Below are 19,409 nucleotides of genomic sequence, written 5' to 3' on the forward strand. Positions count from 1 at the left end.
GGGCATTAGGATCTCCTTACCCAAAAAGCCCCAGGCCCTGGTTCAAGGATCCACCTCCCTCTTTCTTTCACAGAATCTTGCAACTTCTAAGTGGATGCCTTCCCTGGGGAAAGGGATGGTCAGGAGTCCCAGGCTGGGGAGATTCAATATTTATTTTACACCCCCACCCACCCACACACCCCAGCATCATCACCCCCACCCTTCACATCCGGGCACTTCGCACCTTCACTCTGCTTCTTCGGATGCTAGCCGTCTGTGATCACCTGCAGCAGGCAGAACCCTCTCTCCTTAGGTGACACAGAAAAGAAAAAGCCCAGTCGATGTGGCTGCTCTCTTGTCCCCCTGTTAGGGGAAAAGGATGTCCCAAAGCTAATTCCATACAGGCTTTGTGGACTCCACCCCCACCCCAGGTCAAAGCCAAAGACACTGGGAACTCCAAATCCCATCCCCACCCAAGGGAAGGTGGCTGGGACCTGAGGGTGGGGTTAAGCAGCCAGGTGGATACAAAAGGCAGACACGTGGGCTTTGGGGAATCCCCCATTTTTGGCTCTCCACCAGCTCGCAGCGTCCCGCCAGCTCTGAGAGTGACTTTGGGTTTCCAGGTCGTCGGATCGGGTAGGACGCATTAAAGACTTTATTTCCCTATTTTCTCCCTGAGTTGTACATTTTCCTTATTTCTTTTTCTCTTGTAAATAAACCTTTTATTAACCCTTTTGTGTGTGTCTGTAGTGGAGTATTCATAAGTCCCTTTAAAGCGCGCGGGTGAGGACCCACCGCCAGGAACCCGTTTAATACCCGGGTTGCTCTATAACACCCCTAGATTCCCCACTTTATGGCAAAGGCCCACTAGAGGTTGGCTCCACCCCCCAGAGGGCAGAGGACTGACCCAGAAGCCTTGCCTTCTTCCCTGGTGACCACGGAGACTGTGTTCCTGGTGACCGTGCGGCATCAGCTTGAAGCTTGGTGGAGGTAATCCAGCTCACCTTTGTCCAGGAAGTGATCACAGTAGCTAAAGCAAAGAGGCCCTTGCCAGGTGCTGTGCTGTGTGATCAGCTTCACTGTCTCACTGAGACCACACAGCCAGCCAACCCAAGAGGGGGTGAGAAGGCCAAAAAGGCTCTCTGCCCAGGTCACAAAGGTGGTGAGAGGCAGCTCCTAATCCCAGCCACAGGGCCTCCTCGCACAGCCTCAGCTCAGCTGGTCCTTCCAACTCTCTCCTTTCTGCGCTCCCCGGTGCAGGGAGCTGCACCTCTCTGCCCCTCCATTTCCTCATCTGAAATTAGGGTACAGTGCTTGCCCTGACGGTGGGTGGGATTCCCACAGAGCCTGGCCCTGAGGAGGCAGGGCTTGGGCAGGACTAGCCCCACTATCCTCCCCCATGCTCCCCAGCAGAGTGGGGGGCGAGGAGGAGGGTGACCGGCCATCCCCAGCCACCCAGCTGTCGCAGAGGCCGGACAGCCCGGAGCTGTTGGCGGGCTTTCCAGTTCTCAGAAAGCTCAGTTCCACATCACAGCCGATTAGTTACAAATAGCGTCCTTTCCTCCCCTATCGCTTACACAACAGAGAGAAAGAGGCGATTGTTCCTGAGGAGGAAGGCCTAACCGGCCCCTCTTACCAGGCAGCTGAGGAGGGACTGGAAGGAGAAAGGGGGGGGAGGGTTGTCGTCACAGGAAATAAGGATGTGGAGAGTCCTGACAGTTGGGAAGGGACCTGCTGAGTGTCCACCCCAGTGGGCAGCAGGTAGGCAGGGGACCAAAGCTTAGTAAGGGTCCTGAGTTGTGAGGGCAAGAAAGGGAGGCAACTATGGGGCCAGCTCACGAGCCCGACTCTTGGACAGTAGCTTGTCAAATGGCCTCCAGTTGGGAAAGACTGTCCCTTCTCCCTTCCCCCACACCTCCACCCACCCCCGGGTTGGGTAGCCACAGCCCAGCAGGTGCCAAGACTCTGGATTTCTCAAGCACTTTGAACACCCCTGAGATTAGAACAAACACCCTCCTTCAACCAAGCAACCATGACCCACTAGGTCCCTCAGGCCCTCTAGTTGCAATAAAGTCCAGACTAGGGTCTGGAGGGGCCCAGAAGGAAACTCAGAGTCAGAGAGGCTGCTGGGTACGAGGTGCTGGCTGTGGCCCCAGAGCCTCCTTGTGCCCTTGCGGTCCTTGACTTTGCTGCCACCACTAAGCCAGGTCCCTCCATTAAAGCATGGGCTGAGCACACACAGAGTACTCCTTTGTCATTCCTCTTAGCACAGCTGAGACCAGCTGGCATTTTCACAAAGGGCTTTACTAAATACTAAGGGAGAACAAAAGGGAAATAATTACAGAAAACACGAAAAACCCAGCCCCGGCTGCCAAGTTCCCAAAGTACAGGTTTCCAATCCTTTGGTGACGACATGTCGCCCCAAAGGCCTGGGGCAAGGCCTCGGGCACCTCGCCTGGTGCTCTTGTTCGCAGCCCTCGTGGCGGGTGCCATCTTGTTTCCTTCCCACTCTGGCAACCACCTGGTCACCCATGGGCACTCTTCTTGTCTCCCTTCCAATCCAGCCCCACCCCAGGCCCCCGACTGGTTTCTGGTCTCTGGCCCAGGGTAACGGCAGGTTGTTCTTCCACACTTAGCCCCAGCAGAGAGGCCCACCCAAGTTGTCTTGAGCATGGGGCCTAAGTGGACTACCTCTGAAAGCTAAAAGCCACTTGAGTAAAAAATGGGTAGACTTAGGACATTCTCCCTGCAGGAAGAGGAGTGCTTGCTTGCCTTGAGGCCTGGCCCAACTCAAGAAATATGAAGTAAGCCCTCATGATATGCCAAGGCACCGTGCAGGGTGCTGGGGGTGTAAAGGTGAATAATTGTCTTATAGTCTGAGGGGAAAAAGACACATAAGGGGGCAGTTATGATACTCAGGGCTAGATTGGAAGCCTGGCATGCAGGTCTGGAACCCATGGCTGCTCAGTCACCAACCCATGGTGACTCTTGATACTGTTCCAACAATGTTTCCAGGCCTAGACCCTGGTGTACACCTGTATTTGCCAGGGTCAGCTGCAGCCCTGGGATGAGGGCTTTGCCCTCCTACAAGTGCACCATTCAGAGTCTGTCAAGTACCCACATGGCTGCAGCAAGGGAAGACCCAGAAAAGGGTCAGGACCACTATCCTTCTTGCAATCTGGTTGGCAGAGAGAGCTGATGCTCCCTGGAAAGATCTTCAAACAAAGACTAGGCTTATTCCTCATCTCATTTCCTTCTTCAGTTGCTAAATGGGCAGGAGCAAAAGACTTGAGCGCCCTGTGCCTCCATTTTCCCATCTTCAAAATGGGAATCATCTCACTGGGTTGTAGGGTTGTTCTGAGAATTCATTGAGTTGAAGTGTTTCAAGCACCAGGCACATAATAGGTGTTCAATAAATAATAGTTCTCTCCCCCAAACAATAAATGACTGTGATGATAAGCAGCTAAGTATTAAGCTGTAAACACTGACTCTGCCATTCCCTTCACCTCTGTGCTAGTCGGGCTGGATAGTAATGGTGAGAAGGTATGCATGCATGTGCTGGCACACAGCCTTGCATTCTTTTGTTCCTCTGAAAATGGCAGAAGCATAGATTTTTATTTTCTGTAGGGTATCCATAATGGCAAGGACTCTGCTCTGTTACGATGACTTATCATTAGCAGAAATCCAAAGTAGAATTAGAAGTCATGCCCAACAGCTACCATGTCATGCACCCCAGGGGCTTTATCAGTCCTCACCTCTGAGGCAAGGGCTGTGATTATTCCCACTTCAGGTGGAAGAATTTGGGGGCCATGAGAAGTAAAGGAAGTTAACTGAGACGATATGGCTGGTAAGGACAGGAGTCACAATTCAGGGCAGATAGCCCCCAGCACCCCCATCCTGGACCAGACATGATACAAGTAAACGTCTATCTAACCATGGAAAGTCTGGAGCCTTATTGGTTTCTGCCCTCAGTTTCCCTAGCTAATTCATCTCATAACCCAACAAACCAGATTTCGAAGTGTAGGGTTCCCAGTTGAGTGGCACAAAGCCTGAAGTGTGTTTGCAGGAATCACCGACAATAAATACCTGGATATGGAGCCCACTCTGGAGTGTAGATGGAGAGCTGTGGCAGCCCTAGTCATCTTTTCCCCCCACACAGGGACAGAGACTGCAGGAAACTTCCATTCCGTGCCCACAGTACCTGAGGCAGTGCCTGGAGCATCACAGAATTCAAACACTGTGTGGAATGAAAGAATGAAACAAAACACACGTACACAACGTATGCACCCTCTACATACAATTATAGGAAAACATGCCCAGTGCTGAAGCCCTCACAGCATTTGGCAATAGACAAACATCTGCAAAATAGAGACTTAAAAACATGTTATTGGGCCTCCCTGGTGACGCAAGGGGTTCAGCAACGTGCTATGAAGCAGTCCTCAGCCTCTGCAGCATGAGTTTGATCCCCGGCCAGCCAGGGAGAAACCCACATGGCGAGGCAGACCTCTCCTGTCTCACCCGCTGCTCCCCTCAGCAGTGTGTTTCAGTCAGTCTGCCTGTTCTGTTCCCCACTCTGTCTTTGGTGAATCCTTTCACCCCCTGCATCTCTGGCCTGTACCCCAGCTCTTGCATGCGTAAATAAATAAATCTTAAAAAAAAGCAAACATGTAAGTGCAATACACATACAAGCCCACATATACAAATCCAATTCCAAAATAAAGGCACCCATAAACACATGCACATGTGGGCACAGATGTTATGGGCAAATCTACATGAACTGGATAAGCAAACACATCTACTCACCCCCTACACACACACACACACACACACACACACACACACACACAGCAAGGCCCAGACATCCTTCACCATGACTCTGAGCCCAGAAGGAGCCGCTCAGCAGCCCACAAGCCCTAGCATGTTGGAACTCATCAGAAAGTTCCCTGCAGCCCCTGCTTAGCTGGCCAGTGACTGGTCCCTGGCTCCTAGACCCCCAGGCTTGGGGCTGGCCAGGCAGGAAGGCAGCACCTCTGGCAGGCCCCACGTGGGTGGGCAGGCAGGCAGCGGACGCAGAGGTCACTGGGGTGAGAGCCAGGGCTGCTCTGGCCTCTCTGCCGCTAGCTGGAATGTGAGCTCTAGGGGCTGCCTCCCTCCTCTCTCAGAGCTGCCCACTGGCCCCAGATCAACCTATGAACCCAAATCCTGCTGGGTTCTTGCAGCGGGCAGATGTGCACGGAGGCTGGTGGTGGTGACAAATGCTCAAAGAGCGCAGGAGGGCACACAGAAACACACAGAGATGCACAACCACACACAGAGGCCACTCCAGACAGTCACACACAGAGAAACATACACACAGAGGCACAGGCTGACATAAAACGCACCATCCCACTGAAAGGCGCAGTCACACACCTTTGAAGATGTCTAGAGGCACAGCAGACACACACACACAATCACACGAGCATAGAGAGATACCCAGAGACCGGAGCCCCCTCCCCAAAACAAACCAACAAGCATGTGTAGGTATAGCGGACGCACACACTGACCACACAGAGACTCCTGGCATAGTGGATCTTCCTTCACACATGTGCTCGTGCAGACACACACCCCTGCCACAGACCCCTCTCCACAGGAGCACTTCCTCCTCCTGGGACAGGGAGGAAATTCTGCAGAAGGCCCCTCTCCAAACCCCATGTGCTGGCCTCGCAGGGAGAGCTTGAGAGAACCGCGTCCCACAAGAGGTTGTCCTTCTGGACACCCAGCCAGGTGGCTGCGCACAGCTGGGTTGCCCTGCAGCCGGGGTGCCCGCCAAGGGGGCGGTGATGGTGTAGTCGCAGTTCCGGAGTCCCATGGCTTGGGCTTGTGTGTCAGTTACACACATGCACACACACGCACTCACACGCACTCACACACACTCACACGCACACTCCCGGAGAGTGTCTGTGGATGCACAACCCATGCAACCTGGGCACTCCGGGACCTCAATTTCTTCATCTATGAAATGGGACTTCTAACGCTTTCCCTCCTAGAGAGGGCAGGGATGGCACAAGGTGGCACTGCCAAGGGCCGGCCCGACACCTCTCAGGGGCTGCAGCTCCCGCGGAGGCCTCGCACGTCGTGCCCAGCCCCTGGGCGCCACACCTGGAGGGCCCCGCCCGCGACCGCCGGCCTCGGAGCGTGGGCGCCGCCGGCCGCGCCCCAGGTGCGGGGCCGCGAGGCGCGCGGCGCGGCGGGGGGTCCGGTGGGGCGGCCCCGGGTCCGCGCGCGGCTCCGGCCCGGCCGGCGGTGGGCGGGGCCTCCCGCAGCCCCGCCCCGGCCGCCGAGCCGGGTCCCGCACCGGCCAGCGCCAGTCCACAGAGGGCGGCTGTCGGAGGAGGCCGCGGCATCCTCCCGGGCCGGCCACGAGAGGACCTGGGGTCGCCAGGGGCGCCCGACGGAGCTTCCCCGGGGCCCCGCCCGCCCCGCAGCACCCCGCCCGCCACGTCCGGCCGCCCGGCGGCAGGTTCCCAGCCTCAGCCTCACCTGCGGCTCCTCCTCGCTCCCCGGGGCTTCGAGAGGATGCTCGGGCCGCCGGCGGGGACGGCGGGGCAGGAGTGAGCGGGCCTCGAGGCCCCCGTTCAGCCCCTCTCGTCCTGTGCCGGGGCTCCCCCGAGGGGACGAGCATGGTGGTTGCCCCTTGGAGCCCCCTGGTCTGGGACGTCTGAGAAGATGCCTGCCATGAGGCTGCTCACTTGCTTCCTGCAGCTCCTGGCTGGGCTGGCGCTGCCTGCCGTTCCCCCCAAGGTAAGACACCCCACCACCCCACTTGGGGTCCCTTGATCTTCCCATCCCCAGCACTCAAAGCAGGCAGCTCTGAGATCACAGACCCGCTCCGGGAGCGGCGCCTCCCAGGATGTCCACTCGCTGCCCAGGAGCCGGGCTGGACAGGCGGGTCGTCTGGAAAGAGATCTCGTGCTGGGTTATCCCAGACTCCAGCCCCGGGGTCTGTCTTGTTGGGGGCAGGGAAGCCACAGGGAAGGGAGGGAGGTTTCCTGTCTGGCCTCTGGAGCCCTGGTGGCTTTGCTAAAAGCATCTCTCCGCTAATCCCAGGCGGGTCCCTGGCCTTGTGATCAGGGCTGAGGCTCCGTGACCAGGCAGGCACCTTCGGGACCTCTGACCTGGCCTGGTGGAGGGGAAGCCAGCTGAACAGGTCATTGGTGGGGAGGCTGGCCCTGCCCCCACCAGTGCTCCAGGCTGAGCCCAGGACTCCTGGGTGGGCTGGGAGCAAGATGAGGGGTTCTGCTCTGCCCTCTTTCCTGGGTGGGCAGCCAGAGCTCCTGAGCTCAGGGCCTGGGGAAGTGAACAGGGCCCTTTTCCCAGGAGCTGGGTGAGTCTGGCCCAGAGCCAAGTTGGGCAGTGAAATCCTGACAAAGCCAATGAGTTCCCTTCTCACTGTGCTGTCCTGCAGCCCTGGGAGTCCCCAGGCCCAGCCCAGGAGTGAGTGGGCTGGGTAGCCCCTCAGGCTGAAGAGCTCCACCACCCACCGTCCTCCTGCCTGCTTCAGGGCTGGCCAGAGGTGTAATGTTACCCGAAGCACCAGCTCATGGCGCCGCCCGCTGCAGCCCCTCAGCTCCCACCAGCTGATGGCCTCCCCCTGGGTTCTGGCACCCAGCCAAGGCGGGCTGTCCAGGACTCAGCAGGGACAGCCTGGGGGCTGGGTTGAAGGGAGACCCCACAGGATTGCTAGATCTTTGGGACAGAGAAGTTCAAGGATCTCAAAAGCCGCTAGCCTCCCACCCTTTCCGAATGAGGAAACTGAGGCCAGAGAGAGGGGTTGGACCCACCCTGGATCCAGTCAGTTTTTAGTTTGCACCTGGAAAGAGGCAGTTCTGAGACAAGGCAGAGAGTGTGTGCAGTGGATAGGAAGGAGCTCAGAGGGGCTGCTGCTCTTGCCAACACACTGGGCCCCCTGAGCGCAAAGGCCCAGGGAGGTCCCTCTCATCTCTTCACTCTTCTGTCCGCAGCAGTGGGCCTTGTCTGCTGGGAACGGGTCATCAGAGTTGGAAGGTAAGCCCGGGCTGAGTGTGCACGTGCTCACCCTCCCCACTCCTCTAGTCTCTGCAGAGGATAGGAGGGGATTGACATGGAGAGTGGGCACAGGCTGATAAGTCAGGAGAGAGTCCACAGCTGGCTGACATCCTGGTTGACAAAGCTGACGGGGCCTGAGAGATTTCCCCCCCAACCCCCCATTGTGACTCTGCTGCCTAGAGAGGTGTGTTCCTGGGGCGGGGTCACCCAGCACCCAGAGCAGGGTCAGCACAGTATAACCCGGGCTCGTCGGCTTGCCTCAGGCCCCCCTCCCAGCATGACGCAAGGGGGCAGATGGAGTCTTGGAGGGCAGTGCAGGCACCGAATGCCAGGGTCCAGACTGGGGGGTCTGGGAGCTGAGTGCAGTGGGCAAGCTGGATCAGGGAGGAGAGGATCAGGGAGGGGTGAGGGGACCTTCCAAGCAGCCCAGCCCTGGCAGAGCTGCAGGGATCTGACCAGGCCTTTCCATTGATTACAAACAGACAGAACATGAGTCGCGCCCTCCCAGCCCCTCCGCTCCCCACCCTGGGTTGCATCAAGTGGGAATCTTCAAAGAGAGAGACATTTGCCAAAGAGACATACGTGCAGAAGGCAGGAGGCCCATGCCAGGCCCCCGTCCTCGCTCCTCCCTCTCTGACTCTCCCAGGACGTGCAGGGAGGCCACACACCACAGCTGAGGCTTCGCGCTGTGCCGTGGGAGAGGGAGCATGTAGGGACGTGCTCACGCACATGAGTGAGAGCCACTGGGAGCTGAGAACACACGCCCCAGGCTGGCCTGCCTGCCTGCCCTTCAGCCTGCCTGCCGGTCCCGAATCCCAGACGCCTTGGGCACTGAGGAGGTGGGCGAGGTAGCCCTGAACTTTGTCAGTGCTCACCTTCTCCCCCATGTGCCCTCTGGGACCAGCACGATGTTCTTCCTGAGACTTGGGGAGGGACCCCTGGCCCGTCTATCCCGTAGCCTTTTTGAGGCCGTTAGTGTAGTTCAGACCATCGCTCCCAAAGAAGTGTGAGCCTCAGTTTCCTCATCTGTAAAGTGGAGGCATGAAACGACGTGATATAGAAAGTTCTTTTTCTAAGATTCTCTGAGTCCACGGAGGAGACACAGGAATGAGTGTGTGTTTCCCAGGGGCTGTGAGGAGGAGGCTTGGAAGTTTAAGTTGATCAGGACGGCTCACCTGTCATCCCGAGCAATCAGGGAGGCTGCACTGTGGCCAGGGGAAGTACAACGAGGTTTGGACCCAGGTTATCAGAATCCAGAACTGCCCTCCTGTCCTGCTACCACCACACAGGGGGCAGCCGCGGCGCTCATTTGCGCTGTGACTGTTCCCCGTGATGGTGTTAGGCGTTTACCAGAATCCTGTCCCGACCACAGACTGTGCGTTAGGGAGCACCGGGATCCTCCGTATCTGACGCATGAAGAGGCTGAGTGCTAGAGAGGCCCTTGGGGTCACCCAAAGCCGCAGCACCCCTCCATTATATGGGAGCCCGAGTGCACAGCACCAGCCCTCCCAAGGGCTCTCAGCTGAGAGGCATGAGTGGGGATCCCCTGCTGCAGGCTGGCTGGGTGCCCTGCCAGTGACCATGGAAGGGACACCTGCTGCGCTTGGGCTGGCAGCCAGCGGCTCTGCCCAGCACCGGCCCCTCCCCGGGGGCCTCCCCAGGAGCTTACTCTCAGGATTAAACATTTCCCTTCTTGGGTGGTAGGTGGCTGGAGCGGGACAGGAATCTCACCCCCAGGGCTGGCAACAGAGCTGAGAGCCCACTCGTGGCCCGGGAGCTGCCCTTGTCAGACAGACCGCCTGCCCTGGCAGGGCGCCTGCTGGGGCCACGGTCTCCATTCCCTCTCGCCCCACCCTGCCTCCGGCGCGGGTCTGCAGGCAGAGGAAGTGCTCTGCGGAGTAGCCAGCAGAGCTCTTTCCTGAGGGGCTTGGCCCACATCTGGAGCTGCGCTCCCATGGCTGGCCCCGCCCCGCCCCCTTTGTTCCTCCCACACACCTCAGGACCTCCCGGGGTCCTCTGCCCTTTTTCCTGGCGGCTGCCAGGTGAATCAGGTCTAGCTACCTCCCCAGTCTCGCCCTCATGGGCCACGTGGCCCAGAACGCAGTAGATTCCCGGGCCCAGGAGTCTGGGCCTGGTGGGTTGATGCCCTGTGCACGGTGGGGTGCGGGGTGAGGAAAGGAAACCACTCTTCTGCCGCCAAGCCCCAGCCAGCGCTGCTCAACCTGCAGACTCACTGGCTCCCTGGGCGCGAGCCTGCGGGATGGCGGGCCCTGAGGTGCCCTTCTCTGTCCTGCCGCCTCTGGATGGCTGGTGCCGGAGCAGGGGCTTGAGCCCAGGGTGGTGCTTCGGCGGCTGTTTATGCCTCCACCGGTGTTTATGTTTTCCGAGACAGAGATGAAACGTTCGGAGCTGCAGAGCACTCATGGGGAGTTCAGACTAAACACGCGCCCGCGGAGCTGCCCGCGGGGACGGGCTCCCTCTGACCCGAGTGCAAGGCGCGCGTCCTGGGCTCCGAGGCCGCCTGTGGGGAGCGGGCCCTGTTTTTCACTGAGGTCCAGGGAAAGGGTCCCGGTGCCCTGGAGAAGCAGAATAGGGGAGGCGTCTGAACCTCCTCCCAGCCCCAGCCCTGGCGCCCCTTAAGCAGACAGGGCAGACGCCCCAATAAGCACAGTTGCCTACCTCTGGGGCCGCCTTGGCCAGATCCACGTGGACACACCGCCTCTTGGGTGTTTCCACTAGTTTTCAGTCTTTCTCGTGGGTCTCTGCAAGAGCTGAAGTTTATTTTTCTCCGGAATTACCCTGAGACTCCCACTGCAGGCTCAGTGGAATGGACTTTGTGCCCGTCTACCTCCTAGGAAGAATGAGACTTGGGAGGCAGTGAGGGGCTGCTAGGCAAGGCCATTACTCCGGGGCAGAGGCTGCTGGGCCCCAGGGGAGTGACCCACGAGCTGAGGACAGCCGTCAGGTGTGGGGCAGGATGACCCAGGGCCTGAGCTGTTTCTCTGCCCGCAGTCAAGGCTGTGCCGGGTTTCGTGCACAGAATCACAGACCGTGTGTCAGAGCTGGGAGAAACCTTAGCAACCGTCTATTCCAGCCTTCTTTTTCCCCTAGCTGAGGAAACTGATATACCCAGAAAGTTAAGTGACCTCCCCAAGGTCACACAGCCAGTATAGAGTCAAGACTAGAATCAGGTTTTCTGGCTCTGGCTACTCGCTTCCTGTGAGCCTCTGTGTGGGACCAGGCCCCACGCCTTCCCCCTAAGGAACATCTTTTGAGAGATTCCAGATCAGCCCCCCAAGTGTCCCCTTCACAACCACCCAGATGTTGTGGGGGTCAGGGATGTCCCTGATAATCCTCCGTGCTCTAATTGATCAGTAATTACTTAGCCTGTGTTTACCCGATACTTGGGTCTCTGTCCCCACGGAGCCTCCATTTGGTTGTAAAGGAGATAAGAGCCACCAGTGACCGAGATAAGACGAGCCCTTGGGGCCATGTTATGCTCAAAGGGGAAACATATGTTCATTCTAGAACAGAGGGGAAGGCTGCCCAGGGGAGGCAGGGAGGTGGGCCTCGAGAAATGCGTGGGAGACGTTCTTGGGTTAGAAACGAGACAGGAGAAGGAGCATCGCCCTCGGACCACGAGAGCAAAGGCCCAGAGGCGGGATGACGGTGATGCTAGCAAGCCGGGTGTGAGAGTGGGGACGGGCACGTTGCTGGCTGCAGTCTTGGCTGCCAGGCAGAAGAACGAGCCCAGAGTGGTGCCAGAAGTATGGACTAGGGTTGGCGAACCCTCCCAGAGGGATTCTGCAAGTCATTCTTGCAGAACTGATTGTTTTCTGCAAATTCCCCAAGACGAAGGAAGTGCCAGGGTGGGCCTAGGAAAGATCCAGAGGGCCTGGGCAGCTGCCAGGGCATGGTCCTCGCAGCTCCAAGGGCACCGAGGTAAGACTAGAGCAGAGAGCTCGGACACTGAGAGAGGACACTCCACTGGGACTTCGGTTCAGCAGAGGAGCTGAGGGGCCGGCAGCTGTCCCGGAGAGGTCACATCAGGAGCTCCGAGCAGGGGGAGCTCAGCTACGGTGGGGGCTTCCTGGAGGAGGGGGGCTTCCATGGCGGGGCTCACCCGGAAGGCCCTGCAGGGCTAGGGGAGCCGGTCCTGGGGCTTCAGTTCCCTCCCGGCCTGACCCAACCGTTATGCCTCCTCGTAGTGGTGCCTTTCCAGGAAGTGTGGGGCCGCAGCTACTGCCGGGCCCTGGAGAGACTGGTGGACATCGTGTCGGAGTTCCCCGGCGAGGTGGAGCACTTGTTCAGCCCGTCCTGCGTCTCCCTGCTGCGCTGCACCGGCTGCTGCGGGGATGAGAACCTGCACTGTGTGCCGGTGGAGACGGTCAATGTCACCATGCAGGTAGGGGGGGCTCCTCCCCACGCGCTGCTCTGGCCCGGGCTCCGCCCAGCTTAGACAGCCATAGGGCCTGCCCACGGGAAGGGGCCCAGACAGGAGAGGGCAGGCCAGCGTCACACCTGGAGCTCACTCTTACCAGCCCAGCACGTGCCCCTCCTTCCCGAGCCCCCTTCCTAGCGGGGTGCCCACGCACCTCCTCCCTTGCCAGCTCTCTCGCCCTAGCTTAACCCTACTTCAGGTCCCAGGCTATGTGGCTGAGGTTGGAAAAGAAATGTGCATAGATGAAAGAAGCCCCTGTTTAGGGGGCCTCCCTGGTGGCGCAAGGGGTTAAGCACCACACTATGAAGCTATCCTCGGCCTCTGTAGCACGAGTTCAATCCCCGGCCAGGGAGCTACCCACATGGCACGCAGACCTCTCCTGTCTCCCCGCTGCTCCCCTTAACAGTGTATTTCAGTCAGTCTGCCTGTTCTGCTCCCCACTTTGTCTCTGGTGAATCCTTTCACCCCCTGCACCTCTGCCCTAAACCCCAGTTTTTCTATGCATAAATAAATAAATCTTAAAAAAAAAAAAAAGCCCCTGTTTATACCAGGAGCATCCGGTGCCTTCTCAAGCAAGTTCACACACACACACACACACACACACACACACACACACACACACAAGGAGAGGGTAGAGGAGTGTGGGAAACTCACGCACCAATCCAGGCATCCAACCTTTCTCTCCTGCAGCTCCTGAAGATCCGCTCCGGGGACCCGCCCTCCTACGTGGAGCTGACTTTCTCTCAGCACGTGCGCTGCGAGTGCAGGTAGGTCCTCCGTGTGGTCGGCAGGGACAGGCCCGTGCACCTGGTATCCTAATTCAAGCGGCTGCTGGTCCTTGCTGCAGGCTGCACTTACTTCCTGACTGAGGGAGGCCAGAGAAATTGGGGACTGGAGGGGTAGCCCCCAGCACCTGGAGCACAGCCGCTGAAAAGTCACGAGTGGAGGAAGCCTGGATCCCTCCAGACTTACAGGGGCCGGGGCATCCCCTCCCAGGGAGAGGAGGAGGCTGCCATCCATCTGCCACCCCCGGGAGGCAGAGGACGGAGGGGTGGAGGTTTCCTTCGAGTCACACCCTCCCCCTGCAGAGCCTCTGAGCAGCACCAGCGGTGCTGCCTGTTTGGACACTGCACAATGGTACCAGGAGCAGCAGGCCTGGCACTGCCAGCCAGGCTCCAGGAAGAGCTCGCCTGGGCCATGACGGAGACCCCATTCTAGAGGTCCCGAGCCCTGTCATGGAGCCAGAAGAGGGGAGAAGGTGACCATTTACTGAGCATCCACTCTGCCTAACCCCATGCTCGGCACTTAAATGTGTCTTCTCATTCATTCAACAAACATTTATTTTGAGCACCTACGGGATGCCAGGCAGTGCCGTTGATGCTTGGGATACAGTAGTGAGCCAGACTCACGAGGTCCCTGTTCTCATAACAACCCTAAGTGGTGTGTTCTGTTATCACCCCCACTTGAGAGATGGGCAAGCCGAGGCTGGGTTTAATTACATGATCTGTCCCAGCTGGTGAGTGAACCCCAGCCCGTCTAACCCTTACCTTAAGCTTGTCTTTGTTCACGCCCCCCCTCATGACCAGCTCCCCACTGGCCGGGAGCCCCAGTGTTGCCAGAGCTTGGCCCTGCCGGGTGTCCAGGGCTCTGGCTGGCTGGGTGTCCAGGGCTCTGGTCCAGGGCCGGGTGTCCAGGGCTCTGGCTTGGCCCTTTTGAACCCAAGCCCAAGCTCTAGGTTCTCGTCACTGTGCTGCTGTTGGGGTTCCTGCCTCCATCTGCTTCCTCCCCTCTCTCCCAGGGCTCACACCTATAACAATAGTTTATTCATGGATCTCCCGCCATCCCCAGCACGTGGCCAGACAGCGCCCGTTCACCTTCCACATCACCTTTGCCCCCACAGACACTCTGTAGGGACGGGCAGATGGAGCTTCCAGGAGTGTCCCGAGAGACGTGACAGACAGTCCCAGGGGCCTTGGTACCCTGCCCTGGCTCCTGGGGAGACAGCCCAGCGAGGGCAGCATTCTCTGGCCCCAGAGTGGACTGTTACCACACTGTTCCCAGGGAAGACGGGTCCTGTCCCCTTCCAACTGGCTGGGCAACAGGAGCACCTTTCTTCTCACTTCTGGGACCACAGCCACAGCCCCAGAGGCAGAGCCAGGGCACGCCTGGGGACGGGGCACTGGTGCTCACCTCCCCTCGCCTGCCCCCTCACCCTTCCCCCTGCCCTTGCCTGCAGCACCACGTATCCCCACAGCAGGGGTGACAGCTGTGTCCTGACAGGCAGTCTAGGCTGGCAGCCAGCCTCCTCCAGCCTCGCCCCTCACTCACCGTCCTGTTGGAAACTCCCGGGGTGCAGCCTGGAAGGAAGGGCAGGCAGCGGGATGGATGAAGGGAGAAAGGCAATAGGGAACAGACTCCCGGATCCCAAGTTTGATGCCAAGAGGCCGAGGCGTGCAGGAGGGGATGCAGGGGTGTCCCGAGAGGGCATGTGTGCCTCCCTTAGAGGGTCAGGTTGCCTGGAGGGGGAGCCAAGCCCAGAGGTGGCTGGCCCGCTCCCTCGCTGGCTCCATGCTGCCCCCTCGTGGCTCCAGCTCCAACTGCAAGACCTCGTAGTAGGATGTCCGAGGGAAGATGGGGGGTGGTGGGGTGGGGGTATCCGGGAGCCCCGCTTTTCCTCTTTCCTCATTTCCCCCCACCCCTCTCTCTGTCTGTTTTCTCCAGGCCTCTACGGGAGAAGATGAAGCCAGAAAGGTAAGTGGCCTGGCTGGGGCTCCAGGCGATTCTTGGGCCTGCCCCCCTGTCCCAGCATGAGGGCCCCCAGCCACTTGGTCCTGACGCTTTTGGCTTATTGCAGGAGGAGACCCAAGGGCAGGGGGAAGAGGAAGAGAGAGAAGCAGAGACCCACAGACTGCCACCTGTGAGTGCACGGGGTGGGGGCGGGGCCAGGGATGGCACGGAGGCCGGGCCAGAGGGGCGCCCAGCCCTGCCACAGGGTCAGCAGTCGGGAAGGGGGACAGCCAGGCCAGGGTAGTCTTGGGAAACAGAATAGGGACCCTGGCACCTCCTAAGGTCCCTAGGGTCCAGGAAACATCCGGGGGCCTTCCTCCTGTCCTGGCTCAGTCCCGAGTCTCTGTGTGGCCTCCAGCAAGTCATGTCAACCCTGTGAGCTGAGTATTTCTTTGTGTGGGGAAGAGACGTGAGGCAACGCACCAAGCGCTCGGCCGCTGTACAAACCCACCAAGCACTGACTGTGGGCCAGGGATGTCATGACCCAGCCCGCAGGGTCCCTGCTCTTTCAGCGTTTCCATGTTGGTGATGGAAAGTCTAGGAAGGCGCAACCCCCTGCTGCCTCTTAGGCCAGTATTTTAGTCCCTCTCCTCCCAGGGGGTCTTGGGGTCCACTTGCTTCCTCCTTCCCTCTTTTCCCTGCCCCCCTTGGGGGTGCCCAGCCTGGAATCTGTGGGGTCTGAGTGTGTGGGGAGAGAAAGACTAGAGCAGGGAAAGCCCAATGTGAGTAAATAGTAAAAACAAAATATTTCACGTGTGCAGTTGAGCAGCCCCTCCAGGGCTCTCCTTCAGGGCCCATCTCCACCCCACCCGAGTCATGTCATGCTGAGCTCACCCAGGTCAGCAGCCATTAGCCGGCCTCTCCATGAGCAGAGACCTCCAACTAGCTCCGCGAAGGCAGGGCTTCTGGGGAAATTGGTCGCTGGGAGGCCAAGGCATGGGCTCGCTCTCTGGTCCCAGGGCCCAAGCAGTGACTTGGGGAGGCCCTGGTGGTGCAGTCAACACAGGGCTTCCCCCGCGGGTCATGTCCCATCTGCCAGGGCAGTGGTCTCATTGGGAGATCTCCAGAAAAAATTAAAAACACCCATGGGCCTCCTGGCTCATTTTTAAGTTGATGTTGAACTTTTTCATCGTAATTGAAAATGGTTGAAATATATCATTTCTGGCATGTTGTAAATATTAATTTTTTTTTTATTTTAAAGATTTATTTATTTATTTATACAAGCACTGGGTACAGTCAGAAGCGTGGGAGGGTGAGAGAATTCACCATGTGGGACCCTCACCGGGTGGCCGGGGATCGAACCGGTGCTGCAGAGGCTGCGGGCAGCTTCGCAACCCAGTGCTCAACTGCTGCGCCACTGGGAAGGTCCAATATTAATATTTTTAATGTGAAACTATGATATAGCTCTCCAGGTGTGGCCTGTGGACTGTGCCTGATTTAATAGTCACCATCATCCACTTTTTAAAAAATGAAGAACAGCAGCAAAAAGAATACGTAAATACCTTCCATGAATAGGTGCATATTTACATGGCTGCTTTTTTCCTTGAACTTGTGTCTCCGGTTCATTTTCCCTGAGAATTTCAGCCTAGTGCAGCATATTTAATGCCCAAATGTCCTTTTTTTGTTGCCTTGTCATATTTATCTGCCACAACCGTGGTATATTAGTAGGGATTATTTTAAATGTCCTGTAAACATAAAATTCTGAATTAAATTTTTCTCCTGAAATGAATCATCCCAGTAATTATGTAGTACCACGGGGCCAAACAGCACAAAGACGTCACATTTTGATAAATGTGAAAGAGAAAAGTACGATCAGCCCAATGAGTCGGATGTGGCTACCTCGTTACAATGAGTTAATGAACCTGTTAATGAATATTCTCTCCGGCCGGAACTAAGACATTACTCAGCATTAATTCCATTTCTTTTATCAATTTGTGTAGATTAGGAAGTCTCTGTACCCTGCCCACACAGATAACTAAATGGGATTAATGTCCCCCGATCATTTGAACTTCTAAGATATTTGCCAAAAGACCCCTCAAGGTGATCTGCTAACAAAAAATACCTCTGATGACATCAACTGACAATTGGGCCAAGTTCTTCAATTTGGTTGAAAACAGAGACTTGGAAACCACCTGACTTGCAAAAGCCTTGGTTACCCCGTCATTTGCCATATTTCCCTTCTCAATATCTATTCCAGTATCTTGAATTGTTCTTTATTCAGTGTCCCAGCCAGCCACCCCCATACTGTTACCTCGGGAGGGAAGACCGTAACAGGATTTGGAAAGGGCAAAAGGGGGGCAAGCAAGTGGGGACGCAGCAGTTTTAGGGGAGTACATGTGGGCACTGAAAACCCTAGTGTAACCAGAGGCACGACTGCATGGGCTCCAAGCCGGCTCTGGCACGGACTAGATGTGTGACCTTGGGCTGTTTCTTGACCTCTCTGAGCCTCAGTTTGCTCATTGCATAAGGATGGTAAAAATAGTGCTTTCCCCATGGGGTGTCGTTAGGGTGAAGAACTGGTGCTTAGGGTAGAGCTGGGACCTGGGCGAGTGCTTGGAGAAGCCTCTCCCAGCTTCTTACTGGCTTCAGTGCAAGCAGAGGGCCAGGGGTGCTGCCATCTTCCCGTGCCCTGCCCAGGCTTCCCCTTTGGGTCTGTTCCCCCTCCCCTAGGAGGGGTTCCACCCTCTGTAGTATACTGACAGCCCCTCTCTGTGCTTGGTCTCTGGCAGGTGCGGTGATACTGTTCCCCGGAGGTAACCAGCCCCTCGGAGGAGAGACCCCACACCCGGCTCGTGTATTTATTACCGTCACACTCTCAGTTACCTCCCTGCTGGCACCTGCCCTCTATTTATTAGCCAATTGTATCCCTGCTGAATGACTCGCTCCCTCCAAGATGAGGGACAGGGAGGGTCAGGACCCTCAGGAATTCAGTGCCTGAAACAGAACGTGAGAGAAAGAAAGAAGGCAGCCACAGACCGCGCTTGTCAGCTGGGGAAGAAGCAGATCGTGTGGCTTTCTGAAGGGCGGGCCAGGCCCCAGAGGTCTCACAGGTCTCCCCGGAGCTAGAGAGAGAAGGAGAGGGGGCGCCATCTCCTGTTCCTCTGCCTGGGGATCTGCAGACAAGCAGCCCCAGCTGTGGGAGTCCAGCTGGGTGGGGACCAGGTGGGGTGGAAGGTCGCCCCACCTCCTCCTCTTGGCAGCAATGCAAGGCAGCAAGGCTGCGCCCTGAGACCAGAATGTTCAGCTCTGGAGAACAGCGGTTGCCTGGGGGCCTCTGCCACTCCTCGTCCCCTCTGGTCTCTCCTCACATCTTGCCACTGCTTGTGCTGGGACGTTGTTCTTTTTGGCCACGGCATCACCATCATGCCCCCTCAGGGACACAGGCAAAGAGTGGGCCCCAAGCTGGACACGGAACAAGCTGCCCACCCCCCATGTCTGTCTGACTGCCAAGCCAGTTTCTCTTGAATAAAGTATTCTAGTCTGGAAACTGCTTCTCCAGGGGAGTGTGTCTGCCGCCACCATGGGGACCAGCAGGAAATAAAGGAAGCAGGACAGCGAGAGGGATCACTGGCGCCCTGGGGCGGCTCCCGCCTATTCTGGTCACAACCTGGGGCATCTTCTTCCCAGCTGCTTTATTTCTTTTTTAAAGATTTATTTATTTTATTTATAAAAGCACTGGGTACAGTCAGAAGTGCGGGAGGGTGAGAGAATTCACCAGAGCCAGAGCAGGGAGCAGAGCAGGCAGAAGGACCGAAGTACACTGCTGAGGGGAGCAGCGGGCGGCAGGAGAGGTCTGCGCGCCATGCGGGACCCTCGCCGGTGGTCGGGGATCAAACCAGCGCTGCAGAGGTTGCAGGCAACTTCACAGCCCAGTGCTCAACCGCTGAGCCACCAGGGGAGGCCCCTTCCCAGCTGCTTTAAAAGGGCAAAATGCTGGGGCCCACACATTTCCTAGTGAAGGGCTCTCAAGATGTAGTCTTCAAGCTGGGGGCGCTGCCCCAGCCGTCCCCAAATACCCTCACATTCAAGAGCAGTTGCCTTCCTCTCCCCCACAGCCCTACCACACCCAGCTCAGTGCCCCGCCCTCTGCACCCCAGTGAGGAGGTTCCGCGGTGCTCATCCCTAGCCCCAGGGGCCT

The 19,409-nt window shown here is 57.8% G+C and overlaps 1 protein-coding gene across 2 annotated transcripts; it reads left to right on the forward strand.

Annotated features, from left to right (window-relative positions):
• Positions 1 to 6,471: 6,471 nt before the first annotated feature.
• PGF (placental growth factor) lies at positions 6,472 to 18,858 on the forward strand. 2 transcript variants are annotated; one of them, XM_037503847.2, is made up of 7 exons: positions 6,472 to 6,759; positions 7,980 to 8,022; positions 12,252 to 12,448; positions 13,175 to 13,251; positions 15,206 to 15,235; positions 15,339 to 15,401; positions 18,001 to 18,858. In XM_037503847.2, the coding sequence occupies exons 1-7, from the start codon at positions 6,685 to 6,687 to the stop codon at positions 18,026 to 18,028; spliced, it is 513 nt and encodes a 170-aa protein (XP_037359744.1). In that variant the 5' UTR covers positions 6,472 to 6,684; the 3' UTR covers positions 18,029 to 18,858. The 2 variants fall into 2 exon arrangements, with proteins under 2 accessions (XP_037359744.1, XP_037359745.1); XM_037503848.2 differs by lacking the exon at positions 15,339 to 15,401.
• Positions 18,859 to 19,409: the final 551 nt, after the last annotated feature.

This window comes from Talpa occidentalis, unplaced genomic scaffold, assembly GCF_014898055.3.
Source record: "Talpa occidentalis isolate TD23 unplaced genomic scaffold, MPIMG_talOcc4v2.1 talOcc4.11, whole genome shotgun sequence".
Taxonomy (NCBI): Eukaryota; Metazoa; Chordata; class Mammalia; order Eulipotyphla; family Talpidae; genus Talpa; species Talpa occidentalis.

Excerpts from the sequence above, each read along its gene's own strand:
- PGF (XM_037503847.2), top strand. The coding sequence starts at position 6,685 with ATGCCTGCCATGAGGCTGCTCACTTGCTTCCTGCAGCTCCTGGCTGGG. Across the intron at positions 8,023-12,251 it reads CGGGTCATCAGAGTTGGAAG|TGGTGCCTTTCCAGGAAGTG; the intron begins GTAAGCCCGGGC and ends GCCTCCTCGTAG. Across the intron at positions 12,449-13,174 it reads CGGTCAATGTCACCATGCAG|CTCCTGAAGATCCGCTCCGG; the intron begins GTAGGGGGGGCT and ends TCTCTCCTGCAG.